This window comes from Oikopleura dioica, chromosome 1, assembly GCF_907165135.1.
Source record: "Oikopleura dioica chromosome 1, OKI2018_I68_1.0, whole genome shotgun sequence".
Classification (NCBI taxonomy): domain Eukaryota; kingdom Metazoa; phylum Chordata; class Appendicularia; order Copelata; family Oikopleuridae; genus Oikopleura; species Oikopleura dioica.
The window spans coordinates 7,862,771-7,883,645 of NC_137291.1; the positions used below are offsets into that span (position 1 = coordinate 7,862,771).

General features: G+C 42.5%; 3 protein-coding genes across 3 annotated transcripts; all 3 read right to left on the reverse strand.

Moving 5' to 3' along the window:
- Positions 1-1,001: 1,001 nt before the first annotated feature.
- On the reverse strand, positions 1,002-6,850 carry LOC145711874 (serine hydrolase-like protein). The gene is made up of 6 exons (XM_081789566.1): positions 6,680-6,850; positions 6,591-6,636; positions 6,090-6,373; positions 5,902-6,043; positions 1,438-1,467; positions 1,002-1,188 (listed from the first exon to the last, which is right to left on the reverse strand). Exons 1-6 carry the CDS (start codon positions 6,836-6,838, stop codon positions 1,034-1,036), a joined length of 816 nt encoding a protein of 271 aa, XP_081645692.1. The 5' UTR covers positions 6,839-6,850; the 3' UTR covers positions 1,002-1,033.
- Positions 6,851-6,925: 75 nt separating this feature from the next.
- On the reverse strand, positions 6,926-8,923 carry LOC145696890 (inositol-pentakisphosphate 2-kinase-like). The gene is made up of 9 exons (XM_081773999.1): positions 8,811-8,923; positions 8,613-8,768; positions 8,455-8,570; positions 8,305-8,410; positions 8,113-8,265; positions 7,644-7,831; positions 7,452-7,600; positions 7,187-7,410; positions 6,926-7,147 (listed from the first exon to the last, which is right to left on the reverse strand). Exons 1-9 carry the CDS (start codon positions 8,832-8,834, stop codon positions 7,064-7,066), a joined length of 1,200 nt encoding a protein of 399 aa, XP_081630125.1. The 5' UTR covers positions 8,835-8,923; the 3' UTR covers positions 6,926-7,063.
- Positions 8,924-9,053: 130 nt separating this feature from the next.
- LOC145711909 (serine/threonine-protein kinase SMG1-like) lies at positions 9,054-20,615 on the reverse strand. Its single transcript, XM_081789598.1, is given in 13 exon segments — positions 9,054-9,528; positions 9,530-9,675; positions 9,997-10,317; positions 10,423-11,103; positions 11,298-11,744; positions 11,791-11,953; positions 12,029-12,111; positions 12,232-12,257; positions 12,296-14,224; positions 14,227-15,423; positions 15,426-17,380; positions 17,671-18,840; positions 19,089-20,615. Coding segments are annotated over 13 exon segments (9,879 nt in total). The 5' UTR covers positions 20,600-20,615; the 3' UTR covers positions 9,054-9,278.
- Positions 20,616-20,875: the final 260 nt, after the last annotated feature.

Consider the following 20,875-nt stretch of genomic DNA (forward strand, 5'->3'; position numbering starts at 1 on the left):
GCAGAACTACGATTATCAGTGAATTAAAATAAATTAAAAAATCATAGAATCAGTCGAACATAAAATGCTCTCCCGGAAAACACGGAACAATATCATGTCATTAAGGGTAATCCTATACATCAGCGCGGCGCTGCTCGGTCGATCCGCGCTCCGCCAGAACCTATTTCTCACAAGGCCATAAAATCTGAACGGAGTGAGATTTTTTCAAAATTCAAAAAGATTCTGAATGCTGAAAGTTTCTTCTATTACTCTAGCAAAAATGAAAGAAATCGGCAACCAGGAACCATCTGAAAACTGCCGGTTTCCTCCAACAGATATTTCCGCCACATTTCTTATCCAAATTCCACGAAAATCAGATGGTCTTGTAGAGGATCGTCTGTTCTACAATTCCTGTCTTTTAGATTTTCTTTTTGCGCTCTCAAAAATTCTCTATGATAGTTTGAAGAGAGCGCTATTCTTCTCTGCGCGAGCGCGCCGTGAGAAATAGGAAGCAAAGAGGCGCGAGGAAGAATAACGCTCTTTTCAAATGACCATATATAGTTTTCGAGAGCGTAAAAAGAAAATCTAAGACAGAGGAATTGTAGAACAGACGATCCTCTACAAGACCATCTGATTTTTGTGAAATTTGAATGAGAAATGTGGCGGAAAATGTCTTATGAAGGAAACCGGCGGTTTTCAGATGGTTCCTCGTTGCCGATTTGTTTCATTTTTGTTAGAGGAACAGAAGAGAAGTTATGGGTAGAGAATCTTTTTGAATTTTGAAAATATCTCATTCCGTTCGGATTTTATGGCCTAGTGAAAATAGGTTCTGGCGGAGCGCGGATCGAGCGAGCAGCGCTGCGCCGATGTATAGGATTACCCTTAAGAAAAGAAATTTCCACATTTACTGTTCGATGAATTCCTTCACATGCTCGGCTGTCACTTCAGGATCATTGACGTAGAAGTGATGGTTTCCTCCAAAAGGCCAAGTGATTTCCATCCTTTGCAGCGACTTTCCTACAAAAATTTTAATCCTCAGTCGAATAGACGGTGATTATTTCAACTTACGTAAAAACTCCTTTGCCGCTCTTCCCGTATTACTTTTGTAGACATCCATGTCGATTCCTTTTAAGCCTTCGCGAGTTTGAAGAAGTGCTTGAACTTTCACATCAGATTCGACAATGGTATTGTACAAATCCTTCATTTGATCTTGACGGGGTTTATAAAAAAATTATCCTTTTCCACATGTGTGAGCACATCTTACCAACAGAATTAGGGCTATTTTTGAAGAGTGGACTTGCCTCTTATTCATGCATATAAATATCACTCAATTATACCAATCTTCTGATTAGATAAATTTGAAAGACGTCAATAGTTGAGAACACACCTGAAAATTCCCATCTTATCCATCCATCAGATGATATAACAAAGATTATTTTTATTTGCGAAACCCCGGTCCTACGCTCATGACTCCAGGAGTAGCTAACGCTAAGGCGCGGTTCAAATTTAATTGCCTCAACTTGCTTTTGATGTAGCTCTGCCAATTTACATATTTACCCTTTATAACCATATATTTTTAGAATCCTTATGAGAAGATCTAGTGCTTTAATATCTTCGATTTTCGAATTTCCGATTTATATCGGATTTTTATCGGTTTCCCGCATTTCCAACGAGTAATACCCAAACAATTATATATTTTCAGAATCCTCTCGACGTGAACTTTTCTCTTATCGAGTTATTTTTCCGGATTAACGGTTTTGTCGGTCATTTATCGGTTTTTTACCGGCATTCAAGCTAGATAGTGACTATTATACCTTTTCTGAAAGCACTCATTCAGAACTATTACTTCTTCATACTTTCAATCTTCAAATCAAAATATTATCGCTTCTTTATCGCTCCGAACCGCGAGAGTCGATTTTTCGACCAAAAAGGATGAAGAGTCACCAAAAGTTTCTCCCTGTGAAATGAATCATATTTGACCAACTAGAGAATGAAATCGAGCCGAGATCATTTCAAAAAAAAGAGAGAAGCAGAGATCAAAAGAGATAGAGAGAGAAAGCGCTAGAATCCCTCGCACCAACTGATCCCCGCCACTTTTCAAAAGCGCGTTTTTTCTTTTCTTTCATTATGATCGAGAGACTGTCACTAAAAAAGAAGAAAGCAGCGAAAAAGAAGATCGAAACGGACATGAATTGAAAAAACTAGAATTGGAAAATGAAATGCTCAAAATGGAAATTGCCAGACGCGTTTCTCACGCTAAAAATAGTTTCGTGAAAGTATTTCGATGGGCCTGTTGTCGTTTTTTGTCGGTTTTTTTGTGGGGAAAATTGGTTTCAAAGAATTTACAAACAGTAGTCATGTAAATAACGATTCTAGAGCCAAAAAGAAGCAAAGATCATCAAACCATCAATGGAGAAGAATCTTTCGATGATTTTGGATTCCATTTTTTCAGTCGATTTACGTAAACTGGACAGTAAAGAAGCGACTTTTGTTCGTCAAATGAGAGGTAAAATCGAAAAGTTGCTACAACCGATAACAAAAACAAAAGCCATTGCCACCGGACATTCTGAAACTCTCCCATGGATAGTTCGAGACATCGAATACGATATCATATCAAAGGAAGACATGAAATATTCTGATATGAGCGACTTCTGGATGAAACATCCAAAGTATAAAGAACTTGACAGATGCCTTGGGGACACACGACCATCTTCATACAGCTCTACAACCACAGATGATGCCCTCAAAACAAGTTTATGCCAGTTTTTCGAAGAGAATTCCGATTTGGACACACGAGTTCGAAGCGAAGTTCAAGTTCTTGGTCAAATAAAACGTAAACGATATCTGCGAAAGCCATTTTGGATATTGTTGAAGCAATATAAAGCAGAAAAAGGGCCGGAATGCTGTCTTAACACCCTTCGGAAAATATATAAAAGCATTTTTCCAGCTGGCTATCTCTTCCTGATGATAATTCTATTCTCCGATGCGTCTGCCCGAGTCACCTTCAAGTGGAACTCTTCTGCAAGGCTATAAATCGAGTTTCTATGCGACCTGCAATATCCGAAGAACAATTATTGGGCACGACAGTATGCGAAAACGGCGGACATGCAGTCAGATGCTTGGAAAATGCTTGCTCAACATGTGATGACAGCGAAGATGGATATGCTCTTGCTCGAGCACGCCTAGAGCTGCTCATGGAACTTGTACCAGACGATGCAGATGTTACCTATGCCCAGCTATGTGAAATCGAAAAAGTCGACGCCAACAATAACAGATACAAGCGAGAGCAAATTCTCATGCAATGTGCACCAAAGGTGGAGTTCCTTGATTTGCTGACCGACTACCTTCTGAGAGGATGCATGTCTTCTGGTGCCCAAAAGAAACTGCTGAACCACTACAAACTCAACGAAGAGTACAACTTCAGCAGGAGTCTTCTAGACATCTGCACCTACGATAACGATGCCCTAATGATCACGACGGATTACGGTAGGAGTTGCGATCATCAGATAAAGTCCTTACCATCCATCAGAATCAACTTTTCTAGAGGATTCGAAGGCTCTAGAATATCTTACAGGAAGATTCACAGGCCTAGTCAGACCTATTCCTGATGATCTGGAGGCTCTAGAATGCCTTATAGGAAGATTCACAGGGCTAGTCAGAACTATTCCTGATGATCTGGAGGCTCTAGAATGTCTTATAGGAAGATTCACAGGGCTAGTCAGAACTATTCCTGATGATCTGGAGGCTCTAGAATGCCTTATAGGAAGATTCACAGGGCTAGTCAGAACTATTCCTGATGATCTGGAGGCTCTAGAATGTCTTATAGGAAGATTCACAGGGCTAGTCAGAACTATTCCTGATGATCTGGAGGCTCTAGAATGCCTTATAGGAAGATTCACAGGGCTAGTCAGAACTATTCCTGATGATCTGGAGGCTCTAGAATGTCTTATAGGAAGATTCACAGGGCTAGTCAGAACTATTCCTGATGATCTGGAGGCTCTAGAATATCTTACAGGAAGATTTTGAAGGGTAGTCAGACCTATATAAGACATTCTAGAGCCTCCAGATCAACAGGAATATTTCTGACTAGCCCTGTGAATCTTCCTATAAGACATTCTAGAGCCTCCAGATCGTCAGGAATAGTTCTGACTAGGCCTGTGAATCTTCCTATAAGACATTCTAGAGCCTCCAGATCATCAGAAATAGTTCTGACTAGGCCTGTGAATCTTCCTATAAGACATTATAGAGCCTCTTGATCATCTGGATTACTTCTGACTAGCCCTGTGAATCTTCCTATATACTTCTGATACTGACGTTATATTATAGCGATGGGTGTCAGTGCCAGAGAAATACAGGAAACGCAAACTATGCATTTCCGGAAGGATGTGTTCCCGCTACTCTCGGATATTAGCTATGGAAAGTGCCCAGACGGAAAGCCTCGGAAGATCTACACACATCTCCTTGCAGAAGTCAGAACTCCGAAGGATCCACAGTTCTCCCTTGCCGGAATCAGAATGTCCTTGGAGAAAGCGTATCAGTTGTATGGCCCCAAGAAGAACCTCTTTGTACAAAGTGACGGGGCGGAAAGCCAGTTTTGGAGTGCCGAAATGTATTACACCCTTCCCAAGTTCTTCAACAGCCTCGATGAACGGTTCAACTTCCAGACAATCATCTGGTACAAGACAGTGTCAGGGCACGGAAAAGGTAAGCAAGTCCCTATTTAACATTCTTTTGATTTCGTAGGTGAAATCGACTCGAGTCATGGCTGCGTGAAGAGAGATCTCACCAACCTCTACAACAATCTTGGCCGTAACGACCTGAATGGGGATGGTCTTGACGTTATTGGTTTGGTTGACAGCGCTGCTGGACTCGTCGACTACTTGAACAAGGATATGAAATGCCATTTTGGCGACCTTCATAGTGATAAAGATGATAGCCGAGGATACTTTCTGAGTGGAAGGTATATTTCCGAGTTCCAGCGTGACCCAGACCTTCAAATTGCCGGAAAAACTGTCAACGGCAGTCGATCGGAATGGTTTCATATTATTCATTCATCAAAATATCCATAAAAAGTGTAAATTAACCTAAAAAGTATCATATGCTTCGCCTTTGCAAAGACGAAAACGGAAAATGGGAAGAAACAAGGTTACAATTCAAAAAACGACCGACCGCCACATTTTGTGAGAGAACTCTCACGAGACAAGAAGAAAAAAACAACATTTGCCCAGACGAAAACTGCCACCTACCATCGAGCCTCCATTGGATTGACGTTATTCTTAAATTATAATTCTGAAAGTTTCAATAATATTTTCTTCAATAACTATTGCCATCAAAATAAAGGACAAACTGATAATTAAGCTCATATTTATAACATTCAGATGATGTAAGATGGTCTTTGAGCAGGGCCATGACCTGCGGAAGCGCCGCTCGCTGAGCAAACGCTTGAGCGTTCGAGCGCATAAGGTAATATGGCTTTTTCATTATATTTATACTTATAAACCGACTTTTCATACAAAAAAACCGACTAAAACCGACAATAAACGGACATTTCTACTCACTACACTTTCAGTGGAAAGGACTTGAAATGGGCTTTCAGAAAATGTATCATACCCCTTATCTATCTTGAATATTTATGAAAAACCGATAAATGACCGGTAAAACCAGTAAACCGACGTAAAAAGATGACCAGTGGAAAATTGACATCGAGAGGATTCTAAAAATATAAAATTGTCCAAGCGTTACTTGTACGAAATGGGAAAAACCGATAAAAATCCGATATAAACCGGAAATTCAAGAATCGGACATATTAAAGCACTAGATCATCACATGAGGATTCTAAAAATATATGGTTATATGGGGTTAGTATGTAAACTAGCGAAGCTACATGAAAAGTAAGTTGAGGCAATTAAATTTGAACTCCACCTAAGCGCCTATCTCGGTTGAGCTGAAACTTTCCATTCTCAAGTTTCCTCGCTGCTCTTTCAAGCCACAGTTCTTTGGCGGTGTCACTCAGACCTGATCCGAGTCGTTCCATACCAATATCGAGCCTTCGAAAGAGCTCCTCCTGAAAAAAATCCGTTCCAGACATAACGCATTCCAGAATGACCAACCTTGGTGTTTTGATATTCTTCTTTTTCTCTGTAGTTTACATTTTCCAAAAAGGCCTTCTTCGTATGGCCCTTGAAATCGTCCCTGATCAAGGGCATTCCTGCCGAATCGAGCAAGATCAAACGCTCCACTTTCTCCGGGAAGAGTGCCGTGTACATTCCGGAAACGCCACCGCCAAGAGAATGCCCAATCAAGTTCACTTTCGAGACATCAAGGGATTCAACAATGTGGCTCAGGGCAAGAGGGTAGATGTTGAATTGATACATCGAGCCATCAGGTAGACGATCTGGAATATTTTTTGAATGATCAAAGTTCAATTTTGGAGAGAAACGACTTGAAAGTCGAGAAGACTTGTGAGGGAGTGGGCCCGAGGATGCAAATACTCGTCGTTTAGTCGAGTATTTACCCATTTCAAAAACTTGTTGATATGTCAAAAAAGTAAATTTATGGGCCATCAATGCTCAGCAAATATTTTTAGCCCAATTTGTTTTTGAACAACTTACCGGATAGGCCGTGCCCAACAAGGTCCAAAGCGATGTAGTGGTTTTCCTAAAAGTTGGATTTTCATCCTTCTTGAAGCATTATTTTCTACCTGAGGTAGTTTACTGAGAAGAGGCTTGAAGAGGCCGCAATTATCTTGCCAGCCGTGGAGGCAGACGTAAACGTTTTTCGAATTCGGGTTTCCGATAGACAATCCGCGGATTTTACCCCACGGGAGTTTGTAAGCGACTTGACGAAATTGCCCAGACATGATTTACGTTTTCCTCTGAAATGCCGAAAAATAGACAAATGATAGGTCAAATATGCTGTGTAGCTGCTTCTTTATGGCACCAGTTTCCATATGTTTAAAAAAGAAAAAAGAGAATCCTCAATCATTTTACTTTTATAAATATTTTTAGATAATCGTTGTTTTTGCAGTAGTGATAAAATTTCAAGCAAAAGGGACAATGGAAGAAATCGAAAAGGATGGTAAAAATCAGAGGTTTGTGGTAGCAGGGTTTTCGCGGATTTTTAACAAAGCGTCTTCCTTGGTCTTGTGCTCGAAAAGTTTGCTCGTTGGCTAAGACAAGGGTTTAAATTGAACAAAAGAAGAGGGTACCTTCAGATCAAGATCAACGATTTCCATTTTGAAGTGAATGTCACCATCTTTCTTGGGAATAAATACGATCATAAGACTACAATCTTTGATAGTTTTGGAGATCAGATGTCGTCGAACAATGTCAACATCCGATAAGTCAGTTTGCTTCTTTGCCGAGGCTAGCCAATTGTGTGAAGGGTTTTCCAAATCTTCCACTTGCTTTGGGCTTAGTCTTTTGAAACTTTCTAGGGAAGGGTAAGAAAGAGAAGAGAGAGAATGGGTTTACCGAGAACTTCATTGGCACTGTGTGAGCTTGTCCTTTGAAGTGCAGCTAGAGCGCGTAATGGGCCGTTCTGATAACATGAAAGAGAACTTTCGGAATTTTTGAAATTTTCATTTTTGAATGTTGACGAGAAACAATGCTCGTCGTTTTCACTTGAGAAGATTTTGGTCAAGAAATTTTGGGTTTTTCACTAACCTGGCGCCGAGCACATTGCACAGATCGAAAATAACCTTGTCGAGGGCATCTGGAAAGCCGCATAATTTCTCGATTAATTGGGGGAAACGTTTTGCGCAAGATGCGCCAACGTGTTCCAAAGTTTCCATCGAGTAAATCAGCTCTCCGTCACAGAAAAATCGCAGATTGTTTTGAGGGTTTTCGAGGAGCTACGATAAATTAATCAATTCAAAATTATATAATGCTCGAGGTAGATTACATCTATGAAATAAAAAGAGTTTATTTTTATATTTTATGGCCCAAAATTATAAGATTCAATTACACGCATCTGTGGGTTTAATGAAGCAATTAATAAGATCCCTAATCGTACTCAAATTGTCATACTTACTGAAATCATATCATATGATTTTCATGACAGCACATGATACCAATTATACCCTTATGTAATCAGATGATTGCCTTACATAATAAATCAATTAGGAAGACTTACATGAGCGAAGGCGAAACGTTTGCGATTAAGATCAGAAGAAAAAAGGTCGACGGGGCAGTAGGCTGATCGGGAATCATATTTGCCGCGGCGGATCTTTTCGAGTTGCATGAGGCAGAACTGGCAGGATCGGCGATTTGGTTGAACAAAAGAACACTATTTCAGAAATATAGTTGAGTTAAAATCTTGAATAACCTTGGGCTTGAGCTCTATGGCGATATTGGAAACAAAAGGAATATTTTGACAGAAATCATCTTGTAGTACAGCGAATCTCGCTCCTGGAGGGATCACCTTATCTTTCCTAGTTCAAAATTTATGCTGATTTTCTTAAAATGCGAGCCTTACCGAGCGGGTGGGCGATCATTGGAAATTCTTTTTGATAAGCGATTACAGAAATCTGCGGGGAGACATACCAAGCTTCCAGAATCCGCCTGAAGTCCGAATTCTGCAAGCAGAGGGCTCTTAGGAAGTGATAATAGGAATCAGTTTGATGGATTTCTTACGACAACTAATTTTTCAAAGCGTAGTCTTCGTTCAATCTCTCGCTTGTCCTCTTCTAGCGTCCGTTCCAGGCCAATAGGCGCTTTGATAAAACGAAGGACTTTACGAAGGGATTGGTTGAAGACAACGAGGTGTTTTCCGCCCTCTGCTCGATATGCCTGTAAAGGTCAGTAAAAAAAGGAAATTGAAAGAGTTCTTACCCAGTCTTTTGGGTCCCAGTGCATAACAGTTATTTGTTCATCATTATTGTTAACTCATAAGATACGAATTTTCTCGCCCAAATTTCACTGAAAAATTAAAAACCGTCAAGAATTATTGCTTCAGTTTTTTAGCTTGGAGACAATCATGAGCACTAGAAAGCCAATAATTCTTCATAAAAGAGCCAAAATCACGCTTTGGTCCGAGAGATTCGAATATCTACTTCTGTCAGCGGCCTTGAATTGTCAAAGCCTCTCTTTTTAGAAAATAATCAGTGGATTTCTAACGTGCCAGTATTGCATTACAGGGAGAATAGGGATAAAAAGTGACAGTTGTAAATAAGGGTTTTAAAGATTCAGAGGAAGCTAAGAATAGCTCCGGGGATCATTTGACAACGTGAGAGGAAGCTATAAAAGTAAAATCCTCGATGTACTGTAGATATTCTGTGAGATATTGGCCGGCACTTGAGCTCAGACCCAAGATGTCCATCCTTCGTACATGAGCGCAAGGTTGTGAATCGCCCGTGCTTCTGAGATCACGTGATCGACCTGGTCGGAAACGGACTTTTGAAGATTCTCGTCAGGATCAAGTCCATCAAGTTTTTGCTGGATTCGTCGGAGGATGAGGATGGCCGTTTGATTGCGTTGGTTCTTTTTGAAGTTGAAAGCTTTTGGCGTCACTAACTTTCGATAAAAAATAAGTTCAACCTTCCTTTGCGGGCTCTGTTTTTGCGGCGCTGGAAGTTCTAAAGTTCTGGCCAAAATTCAGACTCGGGTCTTGTGATGGTGCTTGGGGCGGTAACTCTTTTTCTGAGCTCTCTGAGTTTGCCTGTTCTTGTTCGGCCAGGGCAAACAGCGACGTATTGATCTTAAACGCGTTTACGTTCCTAATTCAATTCGTTTTATTTGGTCTAACGAAGTATTCTGTATTCAGAACGACGGATCGTAATTCTTTATGATTATGCATGATCTTAGGACAGCGATTCGGGTATTTACGAGACTAGGAAGACGTCGAAAAAACCTGTAAAAGATACTACAAGTGTCGGATCTTTCTGTTCTTGAGAAAATGTTAAAAAGAAAAATCTGTAAATTAACAGATCTTCAAATTGAATCTCTATATTTTTACTAACTTGCTATCGTCAAATATTAATCATTGTCCACTAAGGGATAAAAAATCTGCAAACGTTGCCTTTGTAGTCTCATCGAGTAGTGAATTGGTGTCGCTGATTAGTCTCTCTGCCAGAACAATAGACTCCGACTGGGAGGAAAGTTCATTTGCCAGGTCCTTCAAGCTCTCCGCGTAATCCGCATAAGCCTCGAGCCAGCCTTTCGCTTTCGCCGAGGCGGGATTCGACGCTGGGATTTCTTGCAGCAACTTGACCACCTCGCGGAGAACTTTTTTACGCTGATTATGTAGCGAGGCGAGGAAGTTCGAGAACTCTTTGATGGAGACTTTCACTTGCTTGATTTTATTGTTCGAGTGTGACTTCGAGTGGTTGAGATTGGAGCTCTGGGAGTTAAAGTTTTATTTTTGAACGTTCGAGTATCTCGTCCATTGATTAAATAATCATATCTCAGTAGAGGTAAGTTATCAATACTCAGACGAATTGATTACCTTTACTTTCAGTTCCTGGCGACAGTTCTGCCTCCATCTATCCGGCACAAACGGCGTCTTATCATCGAGAACAGGAGGTGTGAGTTCTGTGAGAGTAACTTCTTCCGGTTGAATCTGATTCGAGCAAATCTGGTAGTCGCCGATGATCTTTATCGAGGTCTCGATGAGCTTCAAATTGTCTGAATCAAATTTGTTGCTTTCAAAGCCCGGAAGACGGAGAGATTCAAACGTATAAACGCCTTCAATAAATCGTTCTACGCGTTTCGCGATTTCCGAGTTTTCCGCAAGCATCGTCCGACGATCTTCTTTTGCCAGAAGAACTGCTTGCTCGATGGGCTTTACTCTTGGATTCGTGCCGCTTGACCATTTGAGTCGCTTCAATAAGTCTTGTTCGTTGATTTCAGTATTCTTGATAATATCAACAATTGCTTTGTCCAGGTTGCGCAACTCCTCGAGTATTTCTTGGAAATCCTTGATCACGCGCGATCGCATATTAGCCTGATCAAGTTGATCACAAAGCACATCTTCGTGGAGCCATTGGAAAGAGGTCTTCTGAAGCATTGCTCGTTTCAGACAGGAGTTTATCAAGTGAGATCGTTGGGACAATCGGCGGGTGATGTCGAACATTTTCCAGTTGCGGATGTAGTTCATTACAACGGCAGTTGTCTTCACGATGTCGGTCTGAAATGAAAATTAACGTTTTGATTGACACAATCTTTCAGAAATAGTCCGTCCTTTGTCGCATTTTTACGGTCAATTAGACTGAATTTATTCGATGAATAGAGGCGATAGTCTAGGCCGCACTAATTATTTATTTGTATAATCGTTCGTAACTCTTAGTCGGCAAAAATCAATCAAAACTAAAAATACCGTACCTCTTCTTCTTCCTTTTTCAAGGCCCTTTCGACGACTGCTGTCAAGTCTTTAGCATCAATCGCCCCTGATGATAGCTCTTCAGATCCGCACGCTTCGATAAGAGCACAGGATACGCGTCCCATTGCGTAACTGGGCATGCCGAGCAGCACCTCTTGAATGAAATTCGCAATAAACACCTTGATCGGCTTTGCCAGCTCCTCTTCTGAAAGCAGTTTTGGATTTGTCTCGGACTGGGAGCTGAAAGAAAGCGCATTTCCTCGAACGAGTGAAAAGAAACTCGAGAGAGCTTCAAGTTGTCGCAGGAAGAGAAGTCGGCGGAGGTATCGCGAATCGTAGGTTTCGTTTCGGATGAGCTTCTTTGCTGGAGATATTGAGTGATTCCAGCGTTCAGGGATCACCAAGTCAAAGAAGAACGACACGAGCTTTTCAGTCGCGACTGTGATATCCTGAAAGAATAATTAAAAAAGGGCAGTGTGAAGGTTATTAAGTCACCTGGAAAATATCGTTGCACATTTTTACGAGCATAAGTCCTGGCAGCGCGTTTCCATCACTTCCCATCCCTTCGCATAGCTCGTCGAAATGTCTCTCGAGTATCTGTGCCGTTTCCAAATACTGCTCTGTCGTAGCATCTACTTGTCTACTTCTGAGCACAGAGCTAAAAATAGACGATCATGAATAGGGGTCCTTTAAAAAAACGTCAGAAAATGTTGTTGACCGTTTTCTCTACTACCTCAAGTTGCTGATCATCTTTGACAGAGGCTGAGAATAGGCCAAGTTGATGATGCCATCGATAAGCTGAGTGCTTTCTTCAACCTTTTAGTACAAGTTTTCGATGAGTTTCATTACAGCAGATTATTCGAAAATTAGAGTGCTCTCTGATTAATGGATTTGACAACGAAAGATCAAAGATCGATATAAGGGGTCAGTTGAAACCAGTTTGATTGATCCTATGCGGCGAGCTAGGAATAAACGAGGAATAATTAGACAAATCAAAAACTTTCCTGAAGCAACGAAACGGCTTCTGGAACAATGTATCCTCTCCATTCGGAGTATAATTTGCCTAGACAAGTATACACATCGCTTGTCAAATGGATGTCCAACAAGTTCAGCGGCGCCACTGCCGTTGGAAAAACTCTTGCGCAAATTGTCGCGATTTCTTTCTGCTCAAAATAAAGCGATTTCAATTCTTCAAAGAACCAGTCTCCTGATTTCGAATTGATCGACGCCAGCTTAGGCCCAGCTGTAGCTACATGTTCTTCCATCGTGATGGATTTCATGTAGTTCTGCGAAAAGACTTTGACGAGACATTGAAGAGTTGGAAGCTCGGCTCGAGGAAGATCAGCAAGTAGATCGTCCGTCGCCATTTCAACTGCTTTCATTGCTGTTGTAATATCAGCGAAAACATTTTCTTGTTGCGCTTGTCGCCTTTGAATTTCGGTCAATTTCGCCTGGAGTCCTTCTCTGGGTTCGTCGATCTGGGAGGAGAGGCAGAGCGCCTTGGCTTTGATGAGACGCTTGCGAGTGCCGTTCATCGACGAGTCCTCCAGCTCCAGCAGCCTTTCATGTGCGTTCTTGATTGAAGTACACGCGTCAATGCTCATCTCGTTTTCGAGCTTGAGAATGGCATTCGCCCAGAAGTTGATTCGATGAGAGTTCACGACCGTTTTCGGATACAACTGACGAATACTAATGTATGCGGCGAGCATCTTCACCCCTCGATGCGTGATTTGATGTCGCCGTGCCAGAGTGGTATTGAGCTGGTTGTACAAATCACTCGCTTGGGCTGATAATTGCTTCTGCCCGATTTCTTTCATATAAACCTCTGCACTTTGGGCAGCGAAGGGCATGCTACTGACTGGCGTTAGTAATTCATCAACCAAAAGTTCGATTTCTCGTGCGGAGTTCAAGCCGATCTGCTCGGACGCTTGTTGAAAGTGCCCGAGACGCAGTCGTTTCTCATGCAACAGCTCCTTGAGGTTTTGGTTTTTATTTTGCATGATCTTGTAGCGCTTGAATCGATCGCCAAGAGTTCGCAAATGACCTTCAGAAATCTGGTCCAAGTATCGAGAAGCAGTGGTGATTTGCTTATGCGTTTCTTGCTCTTTTGATAGTTTGACGTTGACAACTTCGTATTCTTCTAGTTTTTCGATGAGTGCAGCGAGGTGACGGTTCGTTTCTTCTTGAATGCCGATCATTGGCTGACGAACTTCAAGAAGTCGAGTAGCAAGAAGAGAACGCTGAATTTCCCTGTCCATTTCTCCTTTGTCCGGCTGATTCGTAGCAGCTGCTCCCCCATAAATCGCACCTGCGTATCCAGCATCAACGGCGCCGGTCCAGTCGACAAGCGGATCATAGACGAACGCCTCTAGCAGCGTCATAAGGGTATCTCGACCTTCTCGCAAAGTTCGCATGGTCTTTTCGCAAGCCTCTTTGAATGGTCCGTGGAGACCAGCAATTCCAAGTGCACCTTCCATATTCTGCGTGAGTCGGAATGGAACGCGTTCAGGAACTCGGAGCGTTGCACCCTTTTCAAAGCAGATGTTGTAATCAATATGAACGATTTCGCCAGTTTCTTGGTCGAAAAGAATGTTATCTAAATGACGATCGCCAAGGCCAATAACATAACCCAGCATGCTCATCACTGCCAAAGACTTGGAAAAGATTGTTTGAGTGTTCAAAAAGTCCGCGGAGCAAGTTGAATTGCACCAGAGCTCTTTTTCAATCAAATCGTTAGGCGTATCTTTGACGAGTTCTCGATGCGCTTCTCTGAGAATGGAACTTGGCCATTCTCTTCGACTCGATTTCTCTGGGTTGACTCCCGCAGCAGCCAAAGCAGGGTAAACCTTGTTGTTAAATACGTCCACTGGACGATCGACTTTGACGTTATCAGACACATTGAGCTTATCTTGTTGTCGAATTTGCCATTTTTGTAGAAAACAAAGAAGGGATTAGACCCATGGACCCATCCGATCAAGCCAGATCTTGAGCCAAGAGGAGTAACGCTGTAGTTTCTCGCTGACAGACCAGTTGGAAGCAGACTGTTACAAACAGATAGAAACTGCATGATACGCTCGTCTAGATGGAGATCCTCCAGGCCTTTGAAGAGATAGGTGTATGTTCTCCCGTCTCCTCCCCGGAGATGAAGTTTCTTGGGTCTAGTCTTTGTCGGAAGGATGGTGAGCAGACCATGGAATTTTGTCACAGTCAGCCCAGAACGACCAGGCACTGGTAGGTAGGTATCCTTGAGTTTCGCCAATTTTGGGGAGATTTCTTTCAACGCCAGCTGCCCACGCTTTCCAGCTCGCGCCAAGAGTTCCTGGTGAAGTTGCTTGAATGGGGCCCAGGAAAGAGCAGGCTGCATGGGAGCAGGATTGGACTTGAGGCGATTGAGAGCCTCTTGAATGAGTTTTCCGTAACGGCGTTGGAATTTCTCTTCCATGGGGGTTTCTGGCTTTGCTGCTGTAATCTGGGCCAGATGTTGAAACGCAGTGAGCACGGGCTTCATTTGTGCCTGTTGGAGTTCGTTCATCATCTTACTTTTCTGATCACTTGTCAATGAAGCATTCGCGTTTAATCGTTTCGCTTCCTCAGCAAGTCTGGAAAGTCGTCGCTGGATATCGGAATAGTGCTGTGTCAGACTTCCAAGCCACAATTCGTCCCAGAGGAGGGTGATTCGTCTCAGTTCGTGAACGACTACTTCTACGTCTTTTACGACAATCGGACTGAGATTATTTCTGATTCTCTGGAGCGAAGCTTGCTGCTCAGAAAGCGACGATGACGAAATGGTTTGTTTTTGTTCATTTGAATCAAAGTCCCGAAGACCAGCTTCAATTCGATGATCAGCCTTCGTCAGCGCGACAACAACGGCGAAAACGACCTCATCAGGTTTTTGTTGGGCGATTCGCTCGAGTAGCTCAGTAATCGCATTTCGAACGTAGGGCTCGGGATGATGAAGACGAGAGAATAACTGCGGGACAATTTCAAGCCAGGATGAAACAGAAGAAGTTCTCAAACCAGTTTCCAGCACGGTTTTCAGTCCACCAGAATGTTTTGCGAGAAGTCTTTTTAGAGTTTTAAAAGGCCTTTGTGGTTATCGGAAATAAGATAATATCTAAAGGGAATCCCTTTAGAAACTTTCCTTAAGAGACGTAATGAAGCATCGATATCCTTGTCAGCTACTCTCAACGCATCAAAATAGGCTGTGGCCGCCCTGGAGTACAGTTCAAATAGCCGATCGGATACCATACGCCAAATATTGAGCATTGTTGCAGTAATGCTGCCATATTGGTACAGCCATGGAAATTGATTGTACAATTTAACAGTGACTTGTTCTTCTTGTTGGAGAATCGAAATATTGTCGACGTTGTCTTCTGGGTATTCGATTAGCTGAGTCCTGCCGATAAGATCTCGCATTAGAGAAAATTGCGCTTGGAATTCTTCTTCGCTCTTCCAAATTACGTTTCTCAACGAGTTCTCCATGATCGAGCTTTCATGAGGCGTCAAGGTGACCAGACCAGATTTAGTTGCTCCGTCGATAACTCGCTTTCCCCACTTGTAGCAAAAGCTTCCAAGCGCTCGGTGAGCCTTTGCGTAGCTAGGTTGTTTGATAGACGCAAGATTTACAAGACATCCAAGGACAGCTTCTTGCTTCGCCTCTTCAAGCAATGATGGTCGGACGAGGGTTTTATCTTTGATATTTTGCTCAGCAGTGACCAAAAAGGCCAGAGAGTTGCAAAGATGATTTCGGCTCCCACCCGTTGCCATGATTTCTAATTCCGGGCCAATGTTCTTCCAGTCTTTCTCTGCCCAGGAAACGAGGTTCAAAAGAGATTTCCCGATCTCCTTATCTGCTGGAATATTGAAACCAGAGCTTGCATGAGGCCCAGACAGTTGCGGAACCTGTCGTTGCAATCTTTCGGATGTTGTGTGACCGAGTCTCATTATTGCATCCCGATAATTCCCAAGAGCAGCGAGTCGCTTACATTCCTGTCGCTCAATTTTATAGATAATATCCAGATCAACAGTTCTTCTGTTTGAACGAGCCTCCTTTTCAACAAGGAGCCTAGCTTTGCGGAAAAGAATGCTTGCTCTATTGAAGTTCTCCCTTGTTCGCTCAAATCTACCTTCCTCGAGACAGGAAATTGATGATTGATTGCGAACTCTGCAAATAATCGGAATCTCGCAGCATTCAGCAAGTTTTGCTCGTATCTTCAGGCTTTGGTAGTTCTTCTGCGATCCCTTGACGTCTCGCACGAGGGATGAGCCGTGGAGAATTCCGATCGCATCTTGCTTGATTTGACATGGCCACTGAAGACCTTCAGCCAGAATCATTGTTCGTCCTACGTCCTCCAATGTGTCTAGTGATCTATTTTCTCGATCAACCTTCGCCATAACCAGTTGAACATCGGCAATTTGCTTCATGAGCGGCCAACGCCAGGTAGTCTCCGGAACTTTTGCCAAATAATCACGGCAGCTTCCGAGCACCTCTTGTTTGTCAAAGTTCTGGATTCCATCAAGATCGTAGTTTTTCATGCATTTCACATAATCGAGATTGCCAAGTTGAGGATAATCCGAGTTACTTTCCAGCCAATTTTGAGCCTTCTCCCAGGATGAGATCGCCAAGAATGACTCGGAAATTTGCTGACGGACGAAGATTTCAGCGGTATTTACGTGATCATCCTCCGGATTCGCGACGCGCCTATCCTCTTCACGGTTTAAATACTCTTGGTAGATAGCTATTGCTGGCTCAAATTTTCCATCAGCTTGGCGCGCACAGCCTTTCAGCCAGACAAAGTTCATGTCAATGTCGAGCTTTCTCGCCCAGTAGTAAAGCCCTGAGAGTCTCGATTCATCTTTGAGAGCAATACCAGCTTCTGCGCACATCATCAGAGTTCTCTCCAAGTTTGACCGATCAATTTCTATCTTCCGTCCGGCCGGAACAAGAATATTTAACAATTGCTGTCCATGATGCCAGGCATCAGCAGGCAATCCACAGTGAAGAGAGACGCGCATGATACTGAGACGGAGACCTCGAAGCCATTTGACACAGATTGATTTGTTGTTGATGAAAAATGTTCGGACGCTGGAATTGAAATTTTAATTTGGGGACTTTCCATTATTTTCGATTGACGTAAATTATAGTGGAATAAAAAACGAAACTGAGTTTATGAGTGACAAAATGGCTTATGGTGAGAAAATGGCAAAAAGCAGGACTAAATTATTGTTATTTATTAATAAAATCATGGAGGAGGCTGGAAACTCACTTCGTCCTCCCTGGGTCGAGTTCATTAATTTGCCTCGTAGACTTCTCATTAGAAATTGTAAAATATTTTCCACATATATTATATACTCCTAAGCAATGGAAACTCTTACCTTTTCGAAGACGTCGGCAGCGTCACACATCCTTCGTAGGCATTGAAAAATAGTCTCTCTAAATTGCCAAGAAAAGCAATCAGCAACCGAGGTCTCGTGAGCAAAAGTTTCACATGCTCATCGGATTTCTTTGGCAGTTTCGCTGTGGGCATGCCCAAGCTACGTTCAAATCCCCTGATTCCTTTTTCAATTGAATTCAAGGTCTGAATATTTGAACCGAGTGGCGTTTTCAGCCTATTCTCCACACAAAAGGCGGCGGCGTCCCATAAAGCCCAAAAGTTCAAATGCTGATTCGTAGCTGCCAGATTTCCTTTCGTCTCTCTTCCTGACCACCAGACTCCTCGTTCGAGCATTTCGAATAGCCCCTCATCTTTTGCATTCAACAACAAGTCCATAACGCCGGAAAATTGTTCATTCTTGAATTGCTGTGGTCGGCACATTAGAGCTCGTCGGGCGATCCAAGCTCGGTACAAAACTGTATTTCGGGAGTTTTCATCAAAGTCCTTTTCAGTAAAATTGTTCATTGCTGAAGCAGGAATATTCAGCAGCAACTTGTTGTAGGAGTCTGCAATTTCATGATCAGCATGGCTTGAAAGCCAGAAAACGCCGCGAATGACATGTTTCGCAACGCTCTCCGGAGCAGCTCCGATTGCGTATTCAAGACATCTGTGGATTGCGAGCAACTGGCCTCGGTCAGCTTGCCAGGCGGCTTCGACAGTAGCTTCAGTGAGCTCTTCGAATTCCGATACGCATGTGAGCCCTCTTTTGTTGTCTGGTCGGCCGAGTTCGGTTTTATTCACACAGCGGATAATGTCTTTTGCCCAAGAAATGGCTAAATCTCGCACCGAAAAAGCCCCGTTCTTCTTTGTGAGAAGAAATGACACGAACTTCATCAATCGAGGGTAGTACTTTTTGAGCGGATGAAGAGCTTCTTTATTCATCAATCTTGTATTTCCCAAGAAATTGTTGATGAAATGACCATGACACTCACAGTGAGATCTCAGTGCAGTGACCAAAGCAAACTCCAAGGCTGGATAATTGAGTTCAACCATTGCGGGACGCAGTTCTTTTTCGACGAGGACGAAGAAAGATGGCTGAATTTCATGGACTGAGAGTACGTTTACCTTTGTGCTGGCAAATTCGGTAAGAGCGGTTACCAGGAAGAGGGCGCTGAAAGATAAGATTGAACCAGGTGGACGTATGGTAAACAGCTGTTATAGTTTCATAAATATTCGGTTATTGTAAAGAGTGAATTCGTTTTTGAAATGAAATCAGTAATTCCTTCGTGATCTATGGTGTATCCCAAAAACTCTTTTTCCGGAAAAATAAAAATTATAAAAGTATAAAATGAACACATCATCATAGTTGTAATAAACAGAGTAAAATTTGATGTGATACAAAATACTTTTTTACTGTACCTGTGTAAGGCTCTTTGTTCTGAAGCAAAATCATGAACATCGTCGACTTTCGCATTACTCATTGTCATATATTTCTTGATCGCATAAATTTCAATTCTCTTCGTAGCACCATGATATCTCAAGAGCTCATTCAGCGTCAATTGCAGCTCTCCAAGAACGCAGTAGTACGCTGATTGCTGAATAACTTGGCTGACAGAGCATCCAAGAGCAGATTGGTAGACTCCGAGGAGTTCCGCTACCGTATCTGGGTGTTGAATATTCTTCCAGTGAGAGAGTTCGTTGATGAAAGTTGTCGCAAATTCTTCAGGCAATCCACAGGGCGCTTCTTGGATCAAAACGAGGACCAGGGTGATTGCCATGATGCAATTCGACTCGGGAACTGCATCGATCAGCTTTCTTGTGAATTCCAAGACGCTTGTCGGAATTTGTTTCTGCTGCCATCCAGAAGTAGAGCCAGATACGAGCATGCAGGTCAGTTCGACGACGTATTTCGTGAGAGATTCCAGAGCGCAGAATCGCTTTTTTGTCAAGAACTCGTTTGAAATATTGACGATGACGTTCAACTGTCTACTGAGAAATGAATCATCAAAGTAATTATTCTTCGTAAAAGTCTCTAGCCCGATTGCTCGCATCAAACACTTGTAGGTTATCAACCTGTACTCAAGCTGCTTGAGTGTGTTTCCCAGAGGAGTAGCGAAAACGTCCCAATTCTCCGGATTTTCTTCGAACTCTTTGTAGCCCTTTTTCGCATCGTCCGTAAACTCGCGAATGTCTTTGAGAAAGTCGTCAAAGTACTGGACTGTTTGGTGCATATTCTGGCGCCAGAAACGGTCCAAATCGAGCATTGACTGGCACAGCTCCATGTAACTTTCCATATCATCCGTCGGTTCAACAAGCCAGCCGATGATGATGTCAGAAACGTCTTCAAAGCGCTCCAGAAACATGGATTCGTACGATTTCGACAATGAAATCATCGGGCTGAGGATGCAGAGCAGTGCTTGAAGGCTTTCTGCTTCTTCTAGCGCCTTGACAAGAGGATCAATGACGATGCTCATGTTTGCGAGAAAATGCTCCTTGGGACGAGAGGTGAGAAAGATGTCGATGAAGACGAAGAAGTTCTCGCGGAATCGATGATCGAGCAGATCGTCTGACTCAAATTGGGTTGCTACCCAGTTGAGTACAGGAACAACGATGGATTCATCGAAATCGTGAATAATCTTCATCAAATTCAAGAGGATTTCTGCAGAGTATTCTGTAAAGACGACGCCATTGACTCGGCTTCGGGACGATTCATGGAAGATTTTCAAGATATTTTCGAAGATTTCTTCCCAATTGTCGCAGAGCAACCGCTTTCGTTCTGAAGCTCGTTCTTCATCTGTCGATTTGAGAAAGTGAATTAGGTTTTCTAAGGAGGTGTATCTTTTCGGACGATCGTGGAGATCAGGCTGAGAAGCTTTCTTTGCATAGCGAAGAATTCGCTCCAGATCGTCGGGTTTATCCTTTGGGCCCATTTCGATTATCTGCACATTTTCTTAAATAGATTTGGTTCGATCTTGATCTGTGAAATTGGTACAGGCGTGCTAGTAGATATTGGTTCATTCGAAGGGGTACTAAAAGAGGCACAGGATGGATGAGAAATTCACAATTGTCATTCATTTATCCTTAGAAAAATGATTTTTAATCAAATGAATCTACGAAATTAAGTCTATTTTCGTCACTCATGAATTTTGCGTATGAAATGTTTCTGAAAGATTAAAGCAATTTCATATTCACTGACATTTTATGAA

Excerpts from the sequence above, each read along its gene's own strand:
- LOC145711874 (XM_081789566.1), bottom strand. The coding sequence starts at position 6,838 with ATGTCTGGGCAATTTCGTCAAGTCGCTTACAAACTCCCGTGGGGTAAA. Across the intron at positions 6,637-6,679 it reads TTCTCAGTAAACTACCTCAG|GAAAACCACTACATCGCTTT; the intron begins GTAGAAAATAAT and ends TCCAACTTTTAG. Across the intron at positions 6,374-6,590 it reads TGTTGGGCACGGCCTATCCG|ATCGTCTACCTGATGGCTCG; the intron begins GTAAGTTGTTCA and ends AAAATATTCCAG.
- LOC145696890 (XM_081773999.1), bottom strand. The coding sequence starts at position 8,834 with ATGCACTGGGACCCAAAAGACTGG. Across the intron at positions 8,571-8,612 it reads GCTTTGAAAAATTAGTTGTC|AGCCCTCTGCTTGCAGAATT; the intron begins GTAAGAAATCCA and ends TCACTTCCTAAG. Across the intron at positions 8,266-8,304 it reads CCATAGAGCTCAAGCCCAAG|TGTTCTTTTGTTCAACCAAA; the intron begins GTTATTCAAGAT and ends TTTCTGAAATAG.